We start from the raw sequence: 22,595 nt of genomic DNA, 5'->3' as shown, positions 1-22,595 counted from the left end.
CCACCTTGACCTGAAGCCACGCTCCCCATGCTCTGCTGGCTGGCTGCCCCACTACAAACGTCACAGTGTGAAGGGGCCCTGGGTCTGGGCTCCCAGCTCAGTGGGGGAGCAGCGTGTTCCAGTGCTCCTGTTCTATGCCTTTGCTGGGTCACTGCCCTTCAGTGCAGAGCTGGCTCATTGATCTGCATTGATCCCAGCCTCCAGAGAGCACCCAGCGCAGCCTGTGCAATCCCGCCTGGCCACGACCAGAGGGGACAGCCAGGGGCTCCCGCAGGACACAGTCACCTTCCCCCCACAGCTTCCCTGCCAAGAGTAAGGTGCCAGAGGGGGCACAGGACCATATACCAGCTCTACCAGCCAGGGGTGGGACTCTGGATCACTCCCTGCTCAGCTGGGCCAGGCCAGGTTGGTACATGGAGGGCGGCCTTCAGGGAAAAGCCAAGTGGTGTAGGGCGGCGGCAGATGCACGGCGGTGATCGGAGTCTCCGTGCGCCACCCGTCCTCAGGCGCACTGCAGGGCGCCCGGCGCAGGAGGAAGAGGTTCCACACACACAGGGGTCAGCCCCTGCCCTGAGCTGACCATGGCACAGTAGGCGGGGTGGGGGGATTTGACCCGGAGTATCTCTGCCAGACCCCAGCACCACCCACTGAGATGGGCGAGGGGACAGATCTGGAGACAGCTTGTCCCAGGGCAGGGATGGCAGCTTCCCTTAGACAGAGGGAACCCCGCACCCTGGGGCCAGAAATGAGAAGTTCAGGGTGTGGGAGGGGGCTCCAGGCTGGGGCACATGTTGGGGCATGTGGGCAGGGTGAAGGCTCTGGCTGGGGGTGCAGGCTCTTGGGTGGGGCTGTGGATGAGGGGTTTGGGGTGCAAGAGGGGGCTCCAGGCTGGGATCAAGGGGTTCGGAGGGCAGGAGGGGAAATCAGGGCAGGGGATTGGGGCGCCAGGGGGCTCAGGGGTGCAGGATCCAGGCAGCGCTTACCAGAAGCATGTCCCTACTCCGGCTCCTATGTGGAGGCGCGGCCAGGAGGCTCTGCACATTGCCTCGTCCACAGGCACTGCCCCCGTAGCTCCCATTGGCCAGGAACCGCAGCCAATGGGAGCTGTGGACGGGGCACCTTTGGACGGGGCAGCATGCAGAGCCACCTGGGCACGCCTCCGCATACTACGTAGGAGCCGAAGGGGGGTCGTGCTGACTGCTTCCCAGAAACCGCGCAGAGCAGGGTAAGCTCCTGCCCCCACTCCCTGGCGGGAGCTCAAGGGCTGGATTAAAAGGTCTGATGGGCTGGATGTGGCCCATGGGCCGTAGTTTGCCCACCCCTGCATCAGCGTTAAGAGCCAGCAACTTGCAACCTGAGCTAGCCCAGCCAGGGAGGCGCTGCTGGGAGCCCCAGAAGCCCTTTGTCTGCAAACCCCCCTCAGAGCAACCCCTGCTCCTGGCTCCACATGCAACCTCCAGGCCAGCTGGCACCTCGCCTGATCTCAGAGGAGCCAGAACCGGCTACGGCGCAGACAGGCCAGGCCCCAGCCCGCAGAGGCCTGAGCTGCCCTCCCCCTAGCATCCTGCCCCCCCAGAAAGCCCCACAGGGCGGAGCCCTGAGAGAAAGGTCCCCGGCCCAATGGGGAGATACAGAGAAATGGCTTCAGGCCCCCAGGTCGCCACAGGGAAGATTAAAATCTAAGCCAAACCTTGCAGCATCCTCCCCCCTCTCCCCTCTCCCCTCTGCCTAGGAACTGTCCTGTTGTACCCACTCCTCCAGCCCCACTGAGTGCCGTATCTCCTTCCTTCTCCGCCCCACATGTCTCCCTATGCAATTGCTACAGGCCTTGGACCCTTTAACAGAGAATGGGGCTATCCAGAATGCCTCCCCCCACCTCCTCGGCTTCCTGCAGAGATCCTGCCTCCCTCTCTGTCTCCGGTGCGCGGGGACTTGGTGCCCTGCGTCCCTGAGCTCCCAGTGTTCTCGTGTGGAGCTGCCCCTCCTTTGCTGGGGGCCTTCGTCTCCTCCCTGGGCGGTCAGCTCAGCGGGGTAGCACTAGGGCAGGGCCCCACAGCAGCCGCATAGCGAGGGCCCATGCCCAGCCCAGCAGACAGCTCATGGATCGCTTCCTTTGCCCCAGTTCGGCTGCAGCCCGGTGCCCGGTGGGTTCCCCTGGCCCTGCTGGGCTTCCATGGTTAACTTGGCTGATCCCCTCTGGGCCCATTGTGCTGGACTGGGGGCAGGGTGGGGCCCGTGTACTGAGCGGGCAGCTGCAGCCATTGTCCCAGACATGCCGCGTTTCTGCCGACACAGTGAGATCCACAAGGCACTTCTGCTTCATCAGCAGCAGCTGCTCCCTGACCCCAGGGTGCCCGGGGGGGGGGGGGGGATTGTCCTGGGCGGACAGGGCTCCTCTGGAGTACTGTGTCCAGTTTTGGGCCCCACACTACAAGAAGGATGTGGACAAATTAGAGAGAGTCCAGTGGAGGGGAACGAAAATGATTCGGGGACTGGAACACATGACTTATGAGGAGAGGCTGAGGGAAGTGGGATCGTTTAGTCTGCGGAAGAGAAGAGGGAGGGGGGATTTATAGCAGCCTTCAACTACCTGCAGGGGGTTCCAAAGAGGATGGAGCTCGGCTGTTCTCAGTGGTGGCAGATGACAGAACAAGGAGTAATGGTCTCAAGTTGCAGTGGGGGGGGTTTAGGTTGGAGATTAGGAAACACTAAGTCACGAGGAGGGTGGTGAAGCACTGGAATGGGCTCCCTAGGGAGGTGGTGGAATCTCCTTCCTTAGAGGTTTTTAAGGCCTGGCTGGACAAAGCCCTGGCTGGGATGATTTAGTTGGGGTTGGTCCTGCTTTGAGCAGGGGGTGGGACTAGAACCTCCTGACATCCCTCCCCAACCTGAGCTTCTCGGATTCGATGAACTGGGTTCCGTGTCCATGTCTTCTGGGGACTCCCGAGTAAACGTGCTCTGTGTCCTTTGGCCCATGACCTGCCAGCCCAGCCTCTCCCCACTGGGGCTCTGAGGGTGGGCTGGAGGAAGGGGGGGGGTGCATGGATGGTGCATAATGGAGGCTGGGGGAGGCACAGGGGCAGGGCCGCAGGGCAAGGGGCAGAATGGGGCGGGGCTTTGGGTGGAACAGGGGCAGGGCCAGGGGAAGGGGCAAAGTGGTGTGGGGGCCATGGGTGGAAGGGGCATTACAGGGGAGGGGCTCCAGGCTCTGGCCAGGGTGCCGGTGCTGAGAGTGGGACCCCGGCCACGGCTGAGCTCTCAGCCCCCTTCTGAGGCCTTGACTGAGTGCTCAGTGTCACGGAGTCCCCGGGCGATGCTCTGGAAATGCTCCCTACGAAGGGAGGACTCTGGGGCAGGACTCTGGGGAAGTCTCCTCTCTCTGAGCAGCCTGTCTGCAGGGCACACAGCTCACCCGGCTTCCACCTTCCTGGGTCTGACCTCGGAGCATTCAGCCTCCTCTGCCCCTCCGTGCGCTTCCCACAGCGAGTCCGCTCAGGCGGGGCTCCTGGGGAAGCCAGAGGGTCCTGCCCCCCAACTCCACAGTCAGACGGGACTCTCAGCCAGCCAGGAAAACAGAAGGTTTATTAGACGACAGGGACATGGTCTAACACAGAGCTTGTAGGTGCAGAGAACAGGACCCCTCAGCCAGGTCCATTGTGGGGGGCAGTGAGCCAGACAACCACGTCTGCACTTCACTCCATGTCCCAGCCAGCCCCAAACTGAAACTCCCTCCAGCCCCTCCTCCTCTGGGCTTTGTCCCTTTCCCGGGCCAGGAGGGCACCTGATTCCTTTGTTCTCCAACCCTTTAGCTCTCACCTTGCAGGGGGGAAGGGCCCAGGCCATCAGTTGCCAGGAAACAGGGTGTCGGCCATTCTCTGTGTCCAGACCCCTGCCCACACCTGCCCTCTAGGGCTCTGCAAGGATCATACACCCTTATTCCACCCCCTAGATACTTAAGAACTGCACAGGGGAAACTGAGGCACCCCCACACTATTCAGAGGAAACATTAAGAACAGTCCCACTTCGTCACTCAGCTCCCCTCCACCCAGAGTCAGTAGCAGAACCAGAGTCCTGATTCCCAGGCCCTCTCCCCTAACCATTAGGCCCTCTTCTCCCCCTGGCACCAGGAATAGAGCCCAGGAGTCCTGACTCCCAGCCCCCCTGCTCTAACCACTCCACCTCACTCCTCCCACACAGCTGACAAAAACACCAAGGAGCCCTGACTCCCCTACTGTAACCACTTGGCTACACTCCCTTCCTATGTAAGTCTCAGGAAAATAAAGGAATGTTGCAGAGAAACCCCAGGGCTTGACCCTAAATAACTCACCTGGCTCCCTAAGGTGTCAGTCAGATCAGCTGTGCTCAGCACAATGGGCTTTAGAGCATACGTTTGGGGCTTCCCGTTTGCCTGTTCTTGGGGCCAGATCCCCAGGCAAGCTGGCACAGGGGGATTAAATCACACCCGCTGGTCAGTGAATCTGCCTGGGCCCCAGTGGACCTAGACCCTGGGGGTGGGTAGAAGGAGGTCCCAGCGGTGTCCCCACTCTGGAGGGGCCGGGCTCTGGGGGGCACTGGGGTGGGAGCGGGGGGGCTGGACTCTGGGGGGGCAGGACTCTGGGAGACTAAATCCCAACTAAATCATCCCAGCCAGGGCTTTGTCAAGCCTGACCTTAAAAACTTCTAAGGAAGGAGATTCTACCACCTCCCTAGGTAACGCATTCCAGTGTTTCACCACCCTCCTAGTGAAAAAGTTTTTCCTAATATCCAACCTAGACCTCCCCCACTGCAACTTGAGACCATTACTCCTCGTTCTGTCATCTGCCACCACTGAGAACAGTCTAGATCCATCCTCTCTGGAACCCCCTCTCAGGTAGTTAAAAGCAGCTATCAAATCCCCCCTCATTCTTCTCTTCTGAAGACTAAACATCCCCAGTTCCCTCAGCCTCTCCTCATAAGTCATGTGTTCCAGACCCCTCATCATTTTTGTTGCCCTTCGCTGGACTCTCTCCAATTTATCCACATCCTTCTTGTCGTGTGGGGCCCAAAACTGGACACAGTACTCCAGATGAGGCCTCACCAGTGTCGAATAGAGGGGAACGATCACGTCCCTCCATCTGCTGGCTATGCCCCTACTTATACATCCCAAAATGCCGTTAGCCTTCTTGGCAACAAGGGCACACTGTTGACTCATATCCAGCTTCTCGTCCACTGTAACCCCTAGGTCCTTTTCTGCAGAACTGCTGCCGAGCCATTCGGTCCCTAGTCTGTAGCGGTGCATTGGATTCTTCCGTCCTAAGTGCAGGACTCTGCACTTGTCCTTGTTGAACCTCATCAGGTTTCTTTTGGCCCAATCCTCCAATTTGTCTAGGTCCCTCTGTACCCTATCCCTCCCCTCCAGCGTATCTACCTCTCCTCCCAGTTTAGTGTCATCTGCAAACTTGCTGAGGGTGCAATCCATACCATCCTCCAGATCATTTATGAAGATATCGAACAAAACCGGCCCCAGGACCGACCCTTGGGGCACTCCACTTGATACCGGCTGCCAACTAGACATGGAGCCATTGATCACTACCCACAGAGCCCGACAATCTAGCCAGCTTTCTATCCACCGTATAGTTCATTCATCCAGCCCATACTTCTTTTACTTGCTGGCAAGAATACTGTGGGAGACCGTGTTAAAAGCTTTGCTCAAGTCAAGGAACAACACGTCCACTGCTTTCCCCTCATCCACAGAACCAGTAATCTCATCATAGAAGGCAATTAGATTAGTCAGGCATGACTTGCCCTTGGTGAATCCAGGCTGACTGTTCCTGATCACTTTCCTCTCCTCTAAGTGCTTCAGAATTGATTCCTTGAGGACCTGCTCCATGATTTTTCCGGGGACTGAGGTGAGGCTGACCAGCCTGTAGTTCCCAGGATCCTCCTTCCTCCCTTTTTTAAAGATGGGCACTACATTAGCCTTTTTCCAGTCGTCCGGGACCTCCCCCGATCGCCATGAGTTTTCAAAGATAATGGCCAATGGCTCTGCAATCGCATCCGCCAACTCCTTTAGCACTCTCGGATGCAGCGCATCCGGCCCCATGGACTTGTGCTCGTCCAGCTTTTCTAAATAGTCCCGAACCACTGGGTAGGGGGTTGGACTAGATGGCCTCCAGAGGTCCCTTCCAACTCTGTTATTCTATGATTCTATGACTCTGGGGGGGCACTGGGACAGGAGGGGGCTGGGCTCTAGGGGACTCTGGGGGGGCACTGGGATGGGAGGGGGCGGGCTCTGGGGGGGCACTGGGACAGGATGGGGGGCCGGGCTCTGGGGGGGGGGCTGTGGGACAGAAGAGGGGTCCAGGCTCTGGGACAGGAGGGGGCGGGCTCTGGGGGACTCAGGGGGGGCACTGGGACGGGAGTGGGCGGGCTCTGGGAGAGAAGGGGGTGGGCTCTGGGGGGGGGCTGTGGGACAGAAGGGGGGGCCAGGCTCTGGGATGGGAGGGGGCAGGCTCTGGGGGGCTCTGGGACGGGAGGGGGACGGGCTCTGGGGGGGCACTGGCACAGGAGGGGGGCAGGCTTGGGGGGGGGCTCTGGGACAGAAGGGGGGGACCAGGCTCTGGGGGGGCACTGGGACGGGAGTGGGCGGGCTCTGGGGGGGGCTCTGGGAGAGAAGGGGGTGGGCTCTGGGGGGGGCTGTGGGACAGAAGGGGGGGCCAGGCTCTGGGATGGGAGGGGGCAGGCTCTGGGGGACTCTGGGGGGGCACTGGGACGGGAGGGGGACGGGCTTTGGGGGGGGGGCTCTGGGACAGAAGGGGGGTGGGCTCTGGGATGGGAGGGGGCAGGCTCTGGGGGGGCTCTGGGACGGGAGGGGGACGGGCTCTGGGGGGGCACTGGCACAGGAGGGGGGACCGGGCTCTGGGGGTGGCACTGGCACAGGAGGGGGGCAGGCCGGGGGGGGGGCTCTGGGACGGGAGGGGGGCTCTGGGGTGCGATCACATGGGGTAGGTGGTGCTGGTCCTGCGGGCAGGGGCGGAGGGGGGAGCTCGAGGGGGGGACCCTGGCAGCGCTGGGCGGCCCGGGTGGGGGCGGGGGCAGCGCCGGGGGGCCGCAGTAGGGAGGGGCCCAGGCCGTTGCCCCTTTAAGAGGCGGTCCGGCCCCCCGGGCGGGGCGGCCCCTTCGGGCGGGGGCGAGGCGCTGCCGTGTCACGTGGGCGTCAGGCCTCCCGCAGGTCTTCTTTGTGAAACGGCGGGGCGGGGCCTGGGGGCGGGGCCGCGCGGCGGGCGGGGTCTGGGGGCGGGGCAGCGCGCGAACTGTGGCGCGGGGCGGGGCCTGGGCGCTGGTTGGCGGCGCGCGGGGGGACAACGGACCGGGGGCGGGGCCTAGGGGGGGCGGGGCCTGGGGACGGGGCCTGGCCGCTGGTTGGCGGCGCGCGGGGGGATAACGGGGCGGGGCCGCGCGGCGGGGCGGGGCCTGGGCGCTCGTTGGCGGCGCGCGGGGGGATAACGGGCCTGGGGGCGGGGCGGGGCCTGGCGCTGGTTGGCGGCGCGCGGGCGGATAACGGGCCGGGGGCGGGGCCGCGCGGCGGGCGGGGCCTGGGGGCGGGGCCGGGAGGGGAGCGGCCCGGCCGGGGCGCGATGGGCCGGAGGCGGCGGCGGCCGCCGCGCTGCAGAGGGGCGCGCCCGGAGGCCGAGCCGGCGCCGTGAGCGGCCTCAGCCGCCCCGGGACCCCCAGGCAGGTGAGGGGCGGGGCCGGGCGCGGGGGGTCCCCTGGGGGGCTGGCCGGGCCCCTGCGCCGGGAGCTCCGGGCATGGACCCCCGGGCCCCCTGCCCCCCCACCCAGGGGTGTAGACCGACCCCCCCGCCCCGGAGCCCCCTCCCCTCCCCCCCCCCCCCCCCCCGGGGTATAGACCGACCCCCCCGCCCCGGAGCCCCCTCCCCTCCCCCCCGGGGTATAGACCGACCCCCCCCGCCCCGGAGCCCCCTCCCCTCCCCCCCCGGGGTATAGACCGACCCCCCCCGCCCCGGAGCCCCCTCCCCTCCCCCCCGGGGTATAGACCGACCCCCCCCGCCCCGGAGCCCCCTCCCCTCCCCCCCGGGGTATAGACCGACCCCCCCCGCCCCGGAGCCCCCTCCCCTCCCCCCCGGGGTATAGACCGACCCCCCCCGCCCCGGAGCCCCCTCCCCTCCCCCCCGGGGTATAGACCGACCCCCCCCGCCCCGGAGCCCCCTCCCCTCCCCCTCGGGGGTATGGACGGAGCCCCCCCGCCCCGGAGCCCCCTCCCCCTCGGGGGTATGGACGGAGCCCCCCCGCCCCGGAGCCCCCTCCCCCCCGGGGGTATGGACGGAGCCCCCCCCGCCCCGGAGCCCCCTCCCCCCCGGGGGTATGGACGGAGCCCCCCCCGCCCCGGAGCCCCCTCGCCCCCGGGGGTATGGACGGAAGCCCCCCCCCGCCCCGGAGCCCCCTCGCCCCCGGGGGTATGGACGGAGCCCCCCCCCCCGCCCCGGAGCCCCCTCCCCCCCGGGGGTATGGACGGAGCCCCCCCCCGCCCCGGCGCCCCCCCCCCCCCGGGGGTATGGACGGAGCCCCCCCCGCCCCGGAGCCCCCTCCCCCCCGGGGGTATGGACGGAGCCCCCCCCCGCCCCGGAGCCCCCTCCCCCCCGGGGGTATGGACGGAGCCCCCCCCCGCCCCGGAGCCCCCTCCCCCCCGGGGGTATGGACGGAGCCCCCCCCCCGCCCCGGAGCCCCCTCCCCCCCGGGGGTATGGACGGAGCCCCCCCCCCGCCCCGGAGCCCCCTCCCCCCCGGGGGTATGGACGGAGCCCCCCCCCCCGCCCCGGAGCCCCCTCCCCCCCGGGGGTATGGACGGAGCCCCCCCCCCGCCCCCGGAGCCCCCTCCCCCCCGGGGGTATGGACGGAGCCCCCCCCCCCGCCCCGGAGCCCCCTCCCCCCCGGGGGTATGGACGGAGCCCCCCCCCCCGCCCCGGAGCCCCCTCCCCCCCGGGGGTATGGACGGAGCCCCCCCCCCGCCCCGGAGCCCCCTCCCCCCCGGGGGTATGGACGGAGCCCCCCCCCCGCCCCGGAGCCCCCTCCCCCCCGGGGGTATGGACGGAGCCCCCCCCCCGCCCCGGAGCCCCCTCCCCCCCGGGGGTATGGACGGAGCCCCCCCCCCGCCCCGGAGCCCCCTCCCCCCCGGGGGTATGGACGGAGCCCCCCCCCCGCCCCGGAGCCCCCTCCCCCCCGGGGGTATGGACGGAGCCCCCCCCCCGCCCCGGAGCCCCCTCCCCCCCGGGGGTATGGACGGAGCCCCCCCCCCCGCCCCGGAGCCCCCTCCCCCCCGGGGGTATGGACGGAGCCCCCCCCCCGCCCCGGAGCCCCCTCCCCCCCCGGGGGTATGGACGGAGCCCCCCCCCCGCCCCGGAGCCCCCTCCCCCCCCGGGGGTATGGACGGAGCCCCCCCCCCGCCCCGGAGCCCCCTCCCCCCCGGGGGTATGGACGGAGCCCCCCCCCCCGCCCCGGAGCCCCCTCCCCCCCGGGGGTATGGACGGAGCCCCCCCCCCGCCCCGGAGCCCCCTCCCCCCCGGGGGTATGGACGGAGCCGCCCCGGAGCCCCCTCCCCTCCCCTCCCCCCCGGGGGTATGGACGGAGCCCCCCCCCGCCCCGGAGCCCCCTCCCCTCCCCTCCCCCCCGGGGGTATGGACGGAGCCCCCCCCCGCCCCGGAGCCCCCTCCCCTCCCCTCCCCCCCCGGGGGTATGGACGGAGCCCCCCCCCCGCCCCGGAGCCCCCTCCCCTCCCCTCCCCCCCGGGGGTATGGACGGAGCCCCCCCCGCCCCGGAGCCCCCTCCCCTCCCCCCCGGGGGTATGGACGGAGCCCCCCCCGCCCCGGTCCAGTCTGGTCTGGGAGCTCCGGGCATGGCCCCCCCGGGCTGTGCCCACCCCTGCCGGAGCCCCCTCCCCTCCAAGCCTCGCCACCCCAGAGCTGCGGTCCCCTCCCCTTCTCCTAGCCCTGGCTGACCCCAGAGCCCCTTCCCCTGCTCCCCCCGGTCGGTCTGCTGCTGGCGGGGACCAGAGAGCAATTGTGACAAATCGGGGCACTTATTTTCAGGCGGGGGGGATAGTTGCCTCTCTCAGACAAAGCCCCTAATACTGGGGAGTCGGGCCCATCCCCCGATGAGGGTGGTGCCCCCGAGCACCTGGGTCCCGACGGGCTCCTGGAGAGCTCTGGGTCTGTCTGCAAGCTCCTTTCCCAGCAGCTGCCAAGTCTATGGGGAGTAGCTCCCTGCTGGGGCGCTGAGCTGGGAGCAGGGTCTTGGCCGGGGCTTGTGTGTTCCCCAGCTGGGGGGCAGCTGGGGCCATGCCCCTCCCTGAGCAATAATTCCCTTGCCTGCTGTTCCCGCCCAGCTGTGCCCTGATGGATATAGATCTGGACTATGAGAGACCCAATGTTGAGACCATTAAGTGCGTGGTTGTCGGGGATAATGCCGTGGGCAAGACACGCCTCATCTGTGCCAGGGCCTGCAATGCCACCCTCACCCAGTACCAGCTGCTGGCCACCCACGTGCCGACCGTCTGGGCCATCGACCAGTACCGCGTGTGCCAGGAGGTGAGAGCCGAGCAGGGATGGGCCCGTGCCATGGCTGAGACCCCCGAAGGCCCCTGGGTGGCACCGTGGGTAGCACAGGAACCCCTGAGGCTTGAGCGCCTGAGTGGAGGAGAGAGGGGAGCTGAGGTGCCATGTGGGGATCCGGGGGGCCTGTGGTAGAGGGGGAGCTGGCTCGGGGAGGGGGCCCCACTGAGCTGTCCTGCTGCGCTTTCCCGGGGCAGGTGCTGGAGCGCTCCCGGGACGTGGTGGACGAGGTCAGCGTTTCTCTGCGGCTCTGGGACACCTTCGGGGACCACCACAAGGACAGACGGTTTGCCTACGGCAGGTGAGAGCCCGGCGGCTGTCGGGGGTCCCTGCTCCTGGCTGTCCCCTCAGCCTGGCTCCTGGGGGCCCTGTGTGTGGTGCTGCACAGACACCCCACGGCCATGCTGCCTGGGCCCCCGGCCTCACCCCAGTTCTGTTCGGCCTCTCGTGTCTCCCCTGGTCCAGGAAGGTAGAGGGGCCCGGAGGCCTCCACCCCTCTGCTCCCCGGTGGGGAGACTGTTGCTGGAAGGGGGTGTGACTCCCCCACTGCTAACAAGCTCAGTGCCTGAGGCTTCCGTGCCCCAGCTGCTCTGGGGAGAGACAGCTGAAACCCTGGGGGAAGGAGACTGGCCCCTGAGTGGGGGGTGGGGGAAGTGTCTGGTTTCAGCCCCCCCCCAGCCTGCCCTTAGGGCCCAGGCTGTTGGGTAACAGCAGCGGGTGGCAAAGCTGGCAGCTGGGGCAGAGGGATCTCCTGGGGACATCTGGCCGGAAGGGCCCCTTGGCCCTTTGGCGAACATACCTGGCTCGTTTTCCCCTGGGTCCCTGCAGGCTGCACAAGCATGTGTGTGGAGCCCAATGCGCACAGTGGGGGGCCTGGCTGCTGCAAGGGGGGGGTCAGCCAGGCTGTCAGCTCCCCGGCCAGGCTGAACCTCGCCCCCTTACTTGTGCCCAGGAGTCTGAGTCAGGGCCGTTGTGTTAGGCGCTGTACAAACACAACAGACCCTCCCTGCCCCAAGGGGTCAGCAGTCCCATTCTAGTCCCCTTGGCGGGGGGAGGTCTTGTGTTCAGCCCCAAGTGCCTGGGCCCTTGAGCCTGAATCCCAAGGCAGAGCGGAGGAGCCTGGGCATGGCCCACCTCTTCCCGCCCCAGGGCCCGACGGGTCCCAAGGGAGGCTCTCTAGAGCTGTCCTGGCTAGTTTGAAATGCACAGGGGATGAGGCGGCTCCCTGGCCAGGTCTGCCGCCCTGCCAGGTACCGACAGGCCATGCAGCCCCCTCTGGTGGTGAGGGGCCGGGGCTGGGCCCGACCATGGGGCAGGCCCTGTCTCCGGAGGGGCCCGTGCTTACTGCAGGGGTTTCCTGTATGCGCTGCTCAGCCCTGAGCTGTCTTCGCCCTGCGGAGGCTCGGCTCGGCTCGGCTCGGCTCGGCACGGGCCTGGCCAGGCTGGGTGCAACTCTGCAGCCAGCTTGCTCCCTTGGACCCTCGCTGTGTCATGGGGCGGGGGTGGTGTCTGCCCCTCCCTGCCGGGCACCGCGCCTGCCTTGGCCGGGTTCCTGTGGTGGCAGGCAGGCAGGAGCCACTTGGTCTGTGATGTGGGCCTCGGTCCAAGTGTGCCTCCCAATGACATCTCAGGGAGGCACCACTAAAAACAAACAGGGCTCAGGAGTGGCTCCGGCTGCTCCCTGCCTCATGACAAGGGCCCTGGGGCAGCAGGGCTCCCACAGGCGTCCCGCAGTGCGTTCCAGATGTCCTGTCTGCCCCCGCCCAGGTGGGAGCCTGTCTCTTGCCCAGTGCTTGGGCAAGGGCCACATCCAGGGCACTCTGCTTCACGTGGGCACCCCCAGCTGAATCCCAGTGACACTTCGGAGACAGGGCTGCTGCTGGCTGGGCAGCATGGCAAGGTTCCTGTATGTGGTGTCTGCTCGTGAGCATGAAAGGTGGTTGTCCGGCAGAACAGACCCCTCCCATTCCCTTCCAAGCACTTCACAGGAAGTGTTGCCTAGCACTGAAATGCAGCCACCTCTGGCATGGAACATGGCAGCTGACTAACAGCTGCGCAGGAAGGAGACTCTCCCAGCTAGCTGAAGCAGCAGGGGAAGTTCAGGGGAGTAAATGGCTAAACTGAAGAGAGGCGCTAGCAGTGAGCAGAGCAGAGGGGCTGGGACCCCAGACTCCTGGGTTCTCGTCTGAGTTTTGACTCTCTGTGATCCTGGGCGAGCTGGTGCCAGCTCTTCCCTATGCCTCAGGGGAGTTCAACCCCCAGAGACGTGAACACAGACTGCTGGGCACCTTACGACCTCTGCACGAGATGGCACCCCCAGCTGCACAGTGCCCTTGCACTTCAGAGGGGTGAGTGCCCCCATGAGCCCCCTACCTGCCACAGCTGGGTTTTCCTCCTTCCCCCATGCTGGCCTGGCCTGGCTCCGCCTAGCCTCTCGCATGGGCTGGGGGGGTAGTCTGGGGATGGCCCCAGGCCCCATCCCCTCGCTGGGAAGGTGGTACTAGTGATACCTGTGTTGTGGAACTGCTGCCCGTGTGCCTTCCCCTGTCCTGCCCTGTGGCACTCTGCTCCAGGAGTGTCTGCCAGCAGGGCCTGGCCCCTGTGCTGAGCATCCCTCTCCATGCACAGCCGGGGGCGGGCACCATGTGCCGCAGGCCTCGCTGAGCCTGGGCCATGTGCCCTGGGCTGGTTTGGGGACATAGCGCCCCCTTGGGGAGAGGCCAGGTTGGCTGGGCCTCTCCATTCACATGCTGAACAGGTGGCTGCTGGAGCCTGGCCAGAGGCAGCATTCGGGGGGGCTGTTCGCCACCCCTCCCTCAGGCACCTTCCCATGCTCTCCTCCCCAGACTAGTTCAGGCTCTGTGGCCCGTGGGGGCCTTGCCCCAGCTCGGCCAGCATACGCTCTCCAGGCTTGCACAGGGTTCTCTGATCCTCCCCCCATTCCCAGCAGCTGTCCCCCTGGCTTGGGGGGCTCTGAGGGGAGGGCTGGGCTCCGGTTCAGGGTTTGCACGGGCTCTGTTGGCTTTTGCATGGGCTGCTAGTGGTGCGGGAGCAGCGCTCCTGAAATAGCTGCCTTCTGAGCACCCCACGCTGGGCTGCTGCAGTAACCAGTGTGCCTAGAGATTCGGGGCCATGCGGGGACAGGTTACAGGAGCCAGATGCCCCCTATCCCAAGGCTTTTTGGCAGATGTGCCCAGGCACCAGGAGATCGGGGTCCAGCAGTGCAGCCTTGTAAGTGCTCCTGTCATAGCACTGGGGGCTCCAGAAGTTTGATGGGGAAGATGGGGCAGGATCAGGCCCTTCAGTCTATCCCCAAGGATCTGCCCTCCTTGGCTGGGCTCCTCCCTGGGGGCAGATGGGCATAGGGGGTCCCCCCGAGCTCTAGGGCTCTGTTAGCGCCTGGGCAGCTCTGCTGGGGGAACCTGGCCGCTAGATCGCCTGGGTGCAGTGCAGAGGGTGATGTAGGGCCCATGTAGGTGGGGGGGGGGGTCAGTCTGAGCTTGGGGTTTGCTGTGCTGCTGTGTGCCCGAAGGCAGCAGTCTCCGTGGGTGGGAATAGCAGGTCTGGTGCTGCCCCTCGTCTCTCCCCCTCCTGCCTGCAGGTCAGATGTGGTGGTTCTCTGCTTCTCCCTGGCGAACCCCAACTCCCTGCGCCATGTGAAGACCATGTGGTATTCGGAGATCAAGCACTTCTGCCCACGGACGCCCATTGTGCTGGTAGGGTGCCAGCTGGACCTGCGCTATGCCGACCTGGAGGCAGTCAACCGTGCCCGGCGCCCTCTGGCAAAGTAAGGGTGCCCCCACTGCCTCGGGCCCTAAGGACTGAATGCCGGAAGCAGCCAGCTCTGGGGCTGAGGCTGCTGGCAGCCAGCTCTGGGGCTGAGGCTGCTGGCAGCCAGCTCTGGGGCTGAGGCTGCTGGCAGCCAGCTCTGGGGCTGAGGCTGCTGGCAGCCAGCTCTGGGGCTGAGGCTGCTGGCAGCCAGCTCTGGGGCTGAGGCTGCTGGCAGCCAGCTCTGGGGCTGAGGCTGCTGGCAGCCAGCTCTGGGGCTGAGGCTGCTGGCAGCCAGCTCTGGGGCTGAGGCTGCTGGCAGCCAGCTCTGGGGCTGAGGCTGCTGGCAGCCCCCCAGCACCCCTGAGTGCCAGCTGCTGGCCCCTTGTGTCCAGCCCTGGGGCTGGTACGGACACGACATTTGCCATTCTCCCCTGGGGCTGTGGGTGGGGAGGAGGTCACTGCCTACCTGTAGGCTCTGAGTGGGAGCAGGGTGTCTGAGACCCATGTCTTGCCCAGTAGATCATTGGCATCCCCCGTCTCACTTGGGGCTTTCGCCAGCACTTTCTGCCTGCTCCTGGTGTGTGCCCAGTGTAGGTGGGCAGTTTGGCTCTCTCCAGCCCTGGCACTGGGCTGTCTGTCCTCTAGCCAGGGGCTCCCTGCTGACCTGCTGGCTCCTCTCCCTTGTCAGGCCCATCAGACCCACGGACATCCTGCCGCCCGAGCGGGGCCACGAGGTGGCCAAGGAGCTGGGGGTGCCGTACTACGAGACCAGCGTGGTGGCACAGTTCGGCATCAAGGATGTCTTTGACAATGCCATCCGCGCCGCCCTCATCTCCCGCCGTCACCTGCAGTTCTGGAAATCCCACCTGAAGAAGATGCAGAGGCCCTTGCTGCAGGCACCCTTCCTGCCCCCCAAGCCACCCCCGCCTGTCATCCACATCCCGGCCCCCGCCACAAGCGGTGGCCAGGGCCCCGCCGCCCTCTTCTGCACCTCCCTCTGCGCTGATGTGGTCTTCCAGCTGCAGGGCGGGCACAGTGTCTTTGCCCATCGTGTCTACCTGGCCACGTCCTGCTCCAAGTTCTATGATCTCTTCACCCTGGAGGGGTCGGCGACCCAGGCCGGGGAGCCCTGTGGTGTGGAGTGGCGGGCGGCCAAGGAGCCAGCTGCCAGGACTAAGAGCCTGGAGATGGAGAAGGGCCTCCTAGATGATGGGGCCCAGGCCCCTCTCAGGACTTCGCAGAGTGACGATCCCCTGCGGCTGGTGCAGGGCGAAGGCCAGCAGCCGCCAGGGGCCAGGGGCCAGGAGCTGTCAGGCTGGGGCCGGGGCTTTGTCAGCATGCAGCTGGAGTTGGTTCAGGACCCCGTGACCCAGCGAGAGAAGCAGATGACGGTGGTGTACATGGACTGCCTGGTCCAGCCGGGGCCCTTCCAGGCAGTGCTGGAGTATCTGTACACGGGCCAGCTGGACCAGGGCCGCGCAGACCTCATGCAGGTGGCCACCATCGCCGAGCTGCTGGAGGTCTTCGACCTGCGCATGATGGTGGCCAATGTGCTGAACAAGGAGAGTTTCATGAACCAAGAGATCACCAAAGCCTTCCATGTGCGCCGTGCCAACCGCATCAAGGAGTGCCTCAGCAGGGGTGTCTTTGCGGGTAAGGGCGGGGCCTCAGCAGGGGTGTCTTTGCGGGTAAGGGCGGGGCCTCAGCAGGGGTGTCTTTGCGGGTAAGGGCGGGGCCTCAGCAGGGGTGTCTTTGCGGGTAGGGGCGGGGCCTCAGCAGGGGTGTCTTTGCGGGTAGGGGCGGGGCCTCAGCAGGGGCGTCTTCTAGCATCCAGGTGCTGTAGGAAGTGAGGTTGGGGTTCAATAGGGGGCGCTCTCCCCAGTGCTGCAGGGTGGCCCTAGGGGGTGCTCTCCCCGCAGTTCTGCTGGCCCCAGTGCAGTGCTCCTGGATGCAATTTAAAACTGGGCCCTTCCCCTGCACGTGCACGTCAATACCCTGGGGTACCCTGCCGGATCCTCTGGGGCGAACCCTGGTGGGTCCCCAGCTGGGTGATTCTGTTCCGCTGCCCTCTGCTGTTTCTGGTGGGTGTGGCACTCTCCTCCCCGGGCCGGACTGCCTGGTTGTGTGGTGCTGCTCAGCCCTGGCGTGTCGGTCCCCAGAGTGGCTGGAGTCACGTGGCAAGGGCTGTGCCCTCTGTCCCGGGCATCCTTTGCCAAGCACGGAGGGGCAGGGCTGGGGCCAGGCCATACGAACTCACTGCATGCTGTGCCCTCGCAGACGTTGTGTTCCTGGTGGATGACGGGTCGGTGCCGGCCCACAAGCCGCTGCTCATCGCGGGCTGTGATTGGATGGTGGCCATGTTCTGCGGCAACTTCCGGGAGAGCTACGCCACGGAGGTGAGTGGGGGGCTGCGCTGGGTGGGGTCGGGGCAGGGAGGGGAATGAGGGGCAGTGTGGAGGGAGGGTAAGGGGCAGATGAGGGATCCCTGGGAGTGGGGGATCCTGGGAGCAAAGGGCAGGGGTAGGGGAGGGGTTCCTCAAGATGGGGAGCAGGGTAGGGAAGAGGTTTTTTCCTCCCCCAGCAGGTGAGGGGGTTGGGACTGATGGGAAGAGCTGAGAGGCGGAGCTCTGGAGCGGGGCTGCTCCCAACTCAGCCTGGTGGTGAAGCTGCTGCTGCCTGCTCCCTCCTCCAGCCTGGCCCAGGGGTGTTCCCTCCGCCTCCGAGGGGCCAGAGCCCTTGAGCTGCTGTCCCTCAGCGTGAATAGCAGCTGGCTGGGCTGGGGGGAGGGGGCACGTGACCTGAAGGTTCCTTTCCCCTGCCAACGGGGCAGCGTGGCTGCAGCGTGTCGTCGGAGATAAATTGCGAATCTTAAAAATAAAAAGGTCACGGGGGGGGGCGGGGGGATCATGTGGCCGGGCGCGGGTGCCGGGACTGGGGCCAGGGCCAGACCCCTGCACACCGCCACCACCTCCTCTCACTGCTCCCTCCAGATCCAGCCTGCTCCTAGCCCCTCTTGGGGGTCATCCCAGGGCTCTGAACCCATCCCACCTCCTGGCCGAGGCCCCTCTAGCATTTGGCTGCCCCACAAGCTGTGATTCCCTGGTAGATTATTTGCTGGCTCTGCTGGTTTTACCATTGGGTTTGGGGGATTACAACCGACTTGTTCCCAGCAGACACGCCTGCGAATGGGGGAATAGCCGCAAGCATCAGCAGGGCTGGGCTAGCTGGGGGCTGTGGGAGTGCAGGGGGACGCCTGTTCCTGAAGGAGAGAGATTGCTCTGGCGGGAGGAGGGGGTTGTTGGGGGTGAGTCCCTTAGGTTCCCCTTGTCACCCCCAGGTCTCCCTGCCTGGCACCAAGTGTGCCTGCCTGCGTGCTGTCCTGGAGTTCCTCTACACCGGGCACTTCACCCCCACGCCTGACCTGGACGCCATGGAACTGCTGATCTTAACCAACCGCCTGTGTCTGCCCCGGCTGCAGGCACTCACAGGTGAGGCTCGGCACGGCCCCAGGCGGCCTCTCCCAGCTGCTGGGCTGCGGGCCTCCTCTGAGAGCTGCCGATAAGATAATGAGGCTGACGGCCGCGGCGGGTCGATGTGTCCCTGGAGCGTCACTGACACGCAGGCTGTTATGTAAGGGCCCCTGGAGCAGTGCTCGACCCTTTGTGCAGCCCACGTGGGGCAGGCACAGAGCCTGGGTTCTGTCCGCCAAGCACAGCCTGAGCTGTGGGGCAGCTGCCCATGGCCAGCCTACACCCTGCTTCCCCCCGCCCCGCACAGCAAGGCCATTGGGCCAGCTGCAAACCGGACGGTACTCGTGGGCGCCTTGTTCCTGCCCGGTGCTGAGACAGAACCGCACATGGCTTTGTCCGGCCTTGGACGGGGGACGTGGAACGAAGAACACCCTGCTCCGCCTGTGCAGGTGGGGTCATGGAGGGCAGGGTCATGCTGTTCCCAGAAGCACCAGAACAGCTGGTATTGTGGGAGTGCATGAGGGGGGCCCCCGCATGTGTGCAGGGCTCGGCCTGGGACCCTGCAGCCCCAGCACGGAGCCAGGAGCCCCCGGGAGGCTCACTGCCCCTCGTCTCTGCCCTCCCAGAGCAGCATGCTGTGGATGAGCTGCTCCGAGCCTACGTGCAGCAGGTGGAGATCGACCAGCAGGTGATCATCTACCTGGAGATGACTCAGGTAGAGGGAGGGTGGGGTGGGACAGGGCTCGGGGTGTCTGAGCTGTGGCTTCTCTTCCCCCCGCTCAGATTAGGGTGGTGCCACTGAGAACATGAGCGGCTGTCCTGGGTCAGAGCGATGTCCCAGCTGGCCAGTAGCCCGTCTCCTATGGTGGCCAGGGCCAGATGCTTCTAGCAGTTTTGGGGCATCTGGAGCATGCCGTGCTCAGTCCAGGTCTGCTGGGACTGCTGCCCAGTGCCTGCCCTCCCCAGCCAGGCTCCCGCTGCCCGGCTGCACTGCCTGCTGGGACGTGGAGCCACCTGGCCTCTGCCCTGGGGCCCCCAGCATGTTACCCGCCTGGCCCTTGGCTTGGTGCCCAGAGCTGCGGCCTGATGGGGCAAGGGCCTGGCTGCCAAGACCCTTTGTGGGTCACAGGGCACGAAGCCCACTGCCTGGAGCCCGTGGGCGGGGCCGGGGGCCCCCTTCCCTGCTCTCAGCCTGCTGCTCTCTTGCAGTTCCACAATGCCCAGCAGCTGGCCGCCTGGTGCCTGCATTACATCTGCACCAACTACAACAGTGTCTGCCGCCGCTTCCCCAGGGAGATGAAGTACATGACCCCAGGTACAGGCCGGGGGGGCGCTGTGGGGAAGAGGCCGGGGCTCAGGCTCCCCCTCGCTGCCTGCGGGGTGCCGGCTGGCACGGCAGGAGTGCCTGCATCCCGGCTCCTGCGCGAGGTCCCCTGGCTTCCCAGACTGGCATGGCACTCTGAGGGGGGGAGGGGCTGGTCTTCCCACCCCCACCCCAGCCTGGCTGTTTCTCCCCTGGGCGGCCTGAATGAAAGTGATGAGGGAACTGGGGTTATTTAGTCTGCAGAAGAGAAGAATGAGGGGGAATTTGATAGCAGCCTTCAGCTACCTGCAGGGGGGTTCCAGAGAGGATGGATCTAGACTGTTCTCAGTGGTAGCAGATGACAGGACAAGGAGTAATGGTCTCAAGTTGCAGTGGGGGAGGTTTAGGTTGGATATTAGGAAAAACTTTTTCACACGGAGGGTGGTGAAGCCCTGGAATGCGTTACCTAGGGAGGTGGTGGAATTTCCTTCCTTAGAGGTTTTTAAGGCCCATCTTGACACAGCCCTGGCTGGGATGATTTAGTGGGGGTTGGTCCTGCTTTGAGCACGGGGTTGGACGAGATGACCTCCTGAAGTCTCTTCCAACCCTAATCTTCTATCATGCCACCCTGTGGAAGACTAGCATGGCATCTCAGCTGGCCAATAGGAGCTGGAAGGTGCTAACCCCTTCTGGGTTGGGAGGGAAAGGGAGCTAAAACTGCACGGGAAAGATGAGTAAATCTGGTGGGGTGCTGACCCCCAACTCCCAGAGGGCCCCTCTCTGTGCCTCTGAGTACTGGCCTAAGCCCCAGCTCCCAGCAGCCCCCCCAGATCTCAGGGCGGTCCAGTCTTCAAGATCCTGCTCCCCATGCCACATACTGACCCCCCCAGTTCCCCACCTTCTTGCTCATCCCAAAGGGAGGTGTCAGTGCAGAGAGTTGGGGATATTTCAGGAGCGAACCTTCCACCGTCACCACCCCCTCTAGCTACCTCCAGCGTGCTGGGGTGTTTGCATTTTAACCCCCACCCTCCTCCTGCCGAACAACCCACCTTCCCTGGCATTGAGGAGAGGAACATGAGTATTGCAGATGCTCAGTTTTGGGGTGGGGGGGAGATCTGCCCTTCTGGAGCCCCTGTGTCACTGCCCCCCACCTGCAGCCTATTACCAGTGAGGCTCGCTCTGTACTCCTCTGGGTCCCTCCCCCTTTCTGGGGTTCTGCAGTCACCAGGCTCCTCTTCTGTCCCTGGGCCTCCCCTGGGGCTGCTGACCCGTTGTCCTGGGGACGCCAGGGTGCTGTTTTCCCTCCGGCCGGCCCTGGCAGCCTTCCCTGGCCCAGGGAGGGAGCTCAGTGGTTGCAGAGCAGCTCCCCGGGCGGGAGGCAGCGCTGGGCCCGTTGCTGTGGGCGGAGACTGATGCCGGGCACTGAAGCCTGGCACAGTTGCCCTGGGTCGCTGGGGGTTGCGGTGATGCTGGCTGCTCTGCAGTGCGATGGGGGGGTCCTAGCCCCTGCCCGGTCGGGGCTGACACCCTCCTGCCCCGCAGAGAACAAGGCGCACTTTGAGAGGCACCGCTGGCCGCCCGTCTGGTACCTGAAGGAGGAGGATCTGTACCTGCGCTCGAAGAAGGAGCGGGACCTGGAGGAGCAGCTGCTGCGGAAGCAGCGCACCCGCAGCACGTGGTGCTTCTGGCGCCCCTCGCCCCATGTCTCCTGAGCCCTGCCGTGCTGGGGGGGGCTGCCCGCTGGGGAGCTTGGCCCCCAGGGACATTCGTGTGGGGGAGCTGGGTAGGGCTGGGAGCTGGGTGCCCGTGCCAGCCAGGGCCCCTCGTTCCCGCTTCCATGGGCGCTGCAGCGGTCCCTGCCTGACTCTGCACCGGCGGGGGCTCCTGGCCACGGCTGCCCTTAGTTTACATCTGTGGCTCTGCTGCAGCTTGGCAGTGCCTTCGTCCCATTGCCCTGCAGGGGACCCAAACCCAGCACAGCTGGGGGGCCACATGTGATCTAGCAGGAGTGGGGGCTGCATTCCTGACTCCACTGTGCTCTGGGGAGGGGCACCCAGCTGTGTGGGGAAGGCTGGCTTTGCCCTCCTTCCCTGATGGTGGGGGAGCTGACAGGGCCCCCCGAGGGAGCTCAGAGCAGCACTCTGACCCCTGCAGGGTCTGGCCTGCACCTCCTCTCCCTGGTCCAGGCTCCCCCGAGGCCTCAGGGGCAGCCAAACTGTGCAGGGGGGGTTGGATCAGTGAGCTGAGCTGTGGGGAGGGTGGGGAAGTGTGGGGTGAGGACCCCCAGAGTAGTGATGGGGTGGCAGAGGTGTGTACTTGTGGGATGCAGCTGGGGCCAGAGCTGCCTTTGAGGGTCTGAGCTCTGGGGGTGCATGTGGGAGCTGGGTTTGGGCAGGAGATTTGTGTGTGTGTTTTTGGTAGTTGTAGAAGCTCCGCCCTTCCCGCTTTGTGCTTTGCCTGCTCTGGGGCCAGGGCAGCCCAGAGCCCCTGGCCGGCTCCTCTCTGTGCCTTTGACACTACAAGCCTCTTCCCCAACTCACCCTGTCTCCTGAGAGGGGCTGGGTCCCTGTCGTCCTCCTGGGAGGTGCCCCGAGCCTGGGCTATGGCCCCTCCCCTTTTTCTACACTATGGTGCGTTAAGGGAACTGCCCCGTGCTGGCAGGGCTCCCCCTCCCCGGGGCTGCGCGTGCCACCTGCACAATGGTTTTTACACTTTTCTATGGCTCCCGGCTCCTGCCAGGCCTCCCGGAGCACACCGTTCCCATGCTGAGCCGTCACCTCACTCCGACGAAAGGGCTGTTTGTATCCACGTTTCTAACCACTGTGAGCTGGCCCAGCACTGCCCTTGCCCGCAGCCTGGCCTTTTTACACCTCGCAGTATTGGACTGTTTTAACCTTTAATAAAACCTTTTGTAATGTGCCTGGGGCTGCTTCTCTGGGGTCCCAGGGGAGAGCGCTGCATGGGGAAATCAGCTCGGCCTAACTGCGCTGCTCCGGGCAGGGCTCGAGTGCGGCCTGGAGAGCCAGGGCCATGGGAGAATGGGGTCAGGGTGGATTAAGTGCAGGGCCGGAGGTCGTGGGACCCTGAAGTGCAGCCCCAGAGAGAGCTGAGAGCCTCTCTGTGTTTGGAGAGCTCAGGGCTGGGTGGGACGGGCTCCTGGGGGTGGCTTAGCTCCTGCTGTGGAAGCAGGCTGGCTCGGGCAAGGGGCAGGTTTTGCTGTGCCCTCTAGGCTCGACCCCCCACTCGTGCTCATGAGCACTCAAGAAGCAGGTCGCTGCTAGGAGGGGAGACCTCTCAGAGGAGCCCACTAGAGCGTCTCTGACCCAGGGCTGAGCCAGGGGAGGGCCCTGACCCTACTGCTGGAGGCACTGTACCCAGCCGTTAGCCGGGGCCAGGGTCCTCCTGCTCGGTGGTGGACAAACACAGCACTGTTACGGTCTCTTCC

The 22,595-nt window shown here is 65.9% G+C and overlaps 1 protein-coding gene across 3 annotated transcripts; it reads left to right on the top strand.

The window, feature by feature from the left end:
• Positions 1-7,586: 7,586 nt before the first annotated feature.
• LOC102930533 (rho-related BTB domain-containing protein 2) lies at positions 7,587-22,069 on the top strand. 3 transcript variants are annotated; one of them, XM_037898513.1, is made up of 10 exons: positions 7,587-7,717; positions 10,381-10,582; positions 10,804-10,907; positions 14,208-14,393; positions 15,066-16,030; positions 16,655-16,773; positions 17,715-17,865; positions 18,474-18,535; positions 19,057-19,162; positions 20,693-22,069. In XM_037898513.1, the coding sequence occupies exons 2-10, from the start codon at positions 10,391-10,393 to the stop codon at positions 20,860-20,862; spliced, it is 2,055 nt and encodes a 684-aa protein (XP_037754441.1). In that variant the 5' UTR covers positions 7,587-7,717; positions 10,381-10,390; the 3' UTR covers positions 20,863-22,069. The 3 variants fall into 3 exon arrangements, with proteins under 3 accessions (XP_037754441.1, XP_037754438.1, XP_037754439.1); XM_037898510.2 differs by having other exon boundaries at positions 18,474-18,562; XM_037898511.2 differs by having other exon boundaries at positions 7,595-7,713; positions 18,474-18,562.
• The last annotated feature ends 526 nt before the right edge of the window (positions 22,070-22,595 follow it).

This window comes from Chelonia mydas, chromosome 4 (assembly GCF_015237465.2).
Source record: "Chelonia mydas isolate rCheMyd1 chromosome 4, rCheMyd1.pri.v2, whole genome shotgun sequence".
Classification (NCBI taxonomy): Eukaryota; Metazoa; Chordata; order Testudines; family Cheloniidae; genus Chelonia; species Chelonia mydas.
This window is presented reverse-complemented; position numbering and strand designations above follow the sequence as displayed.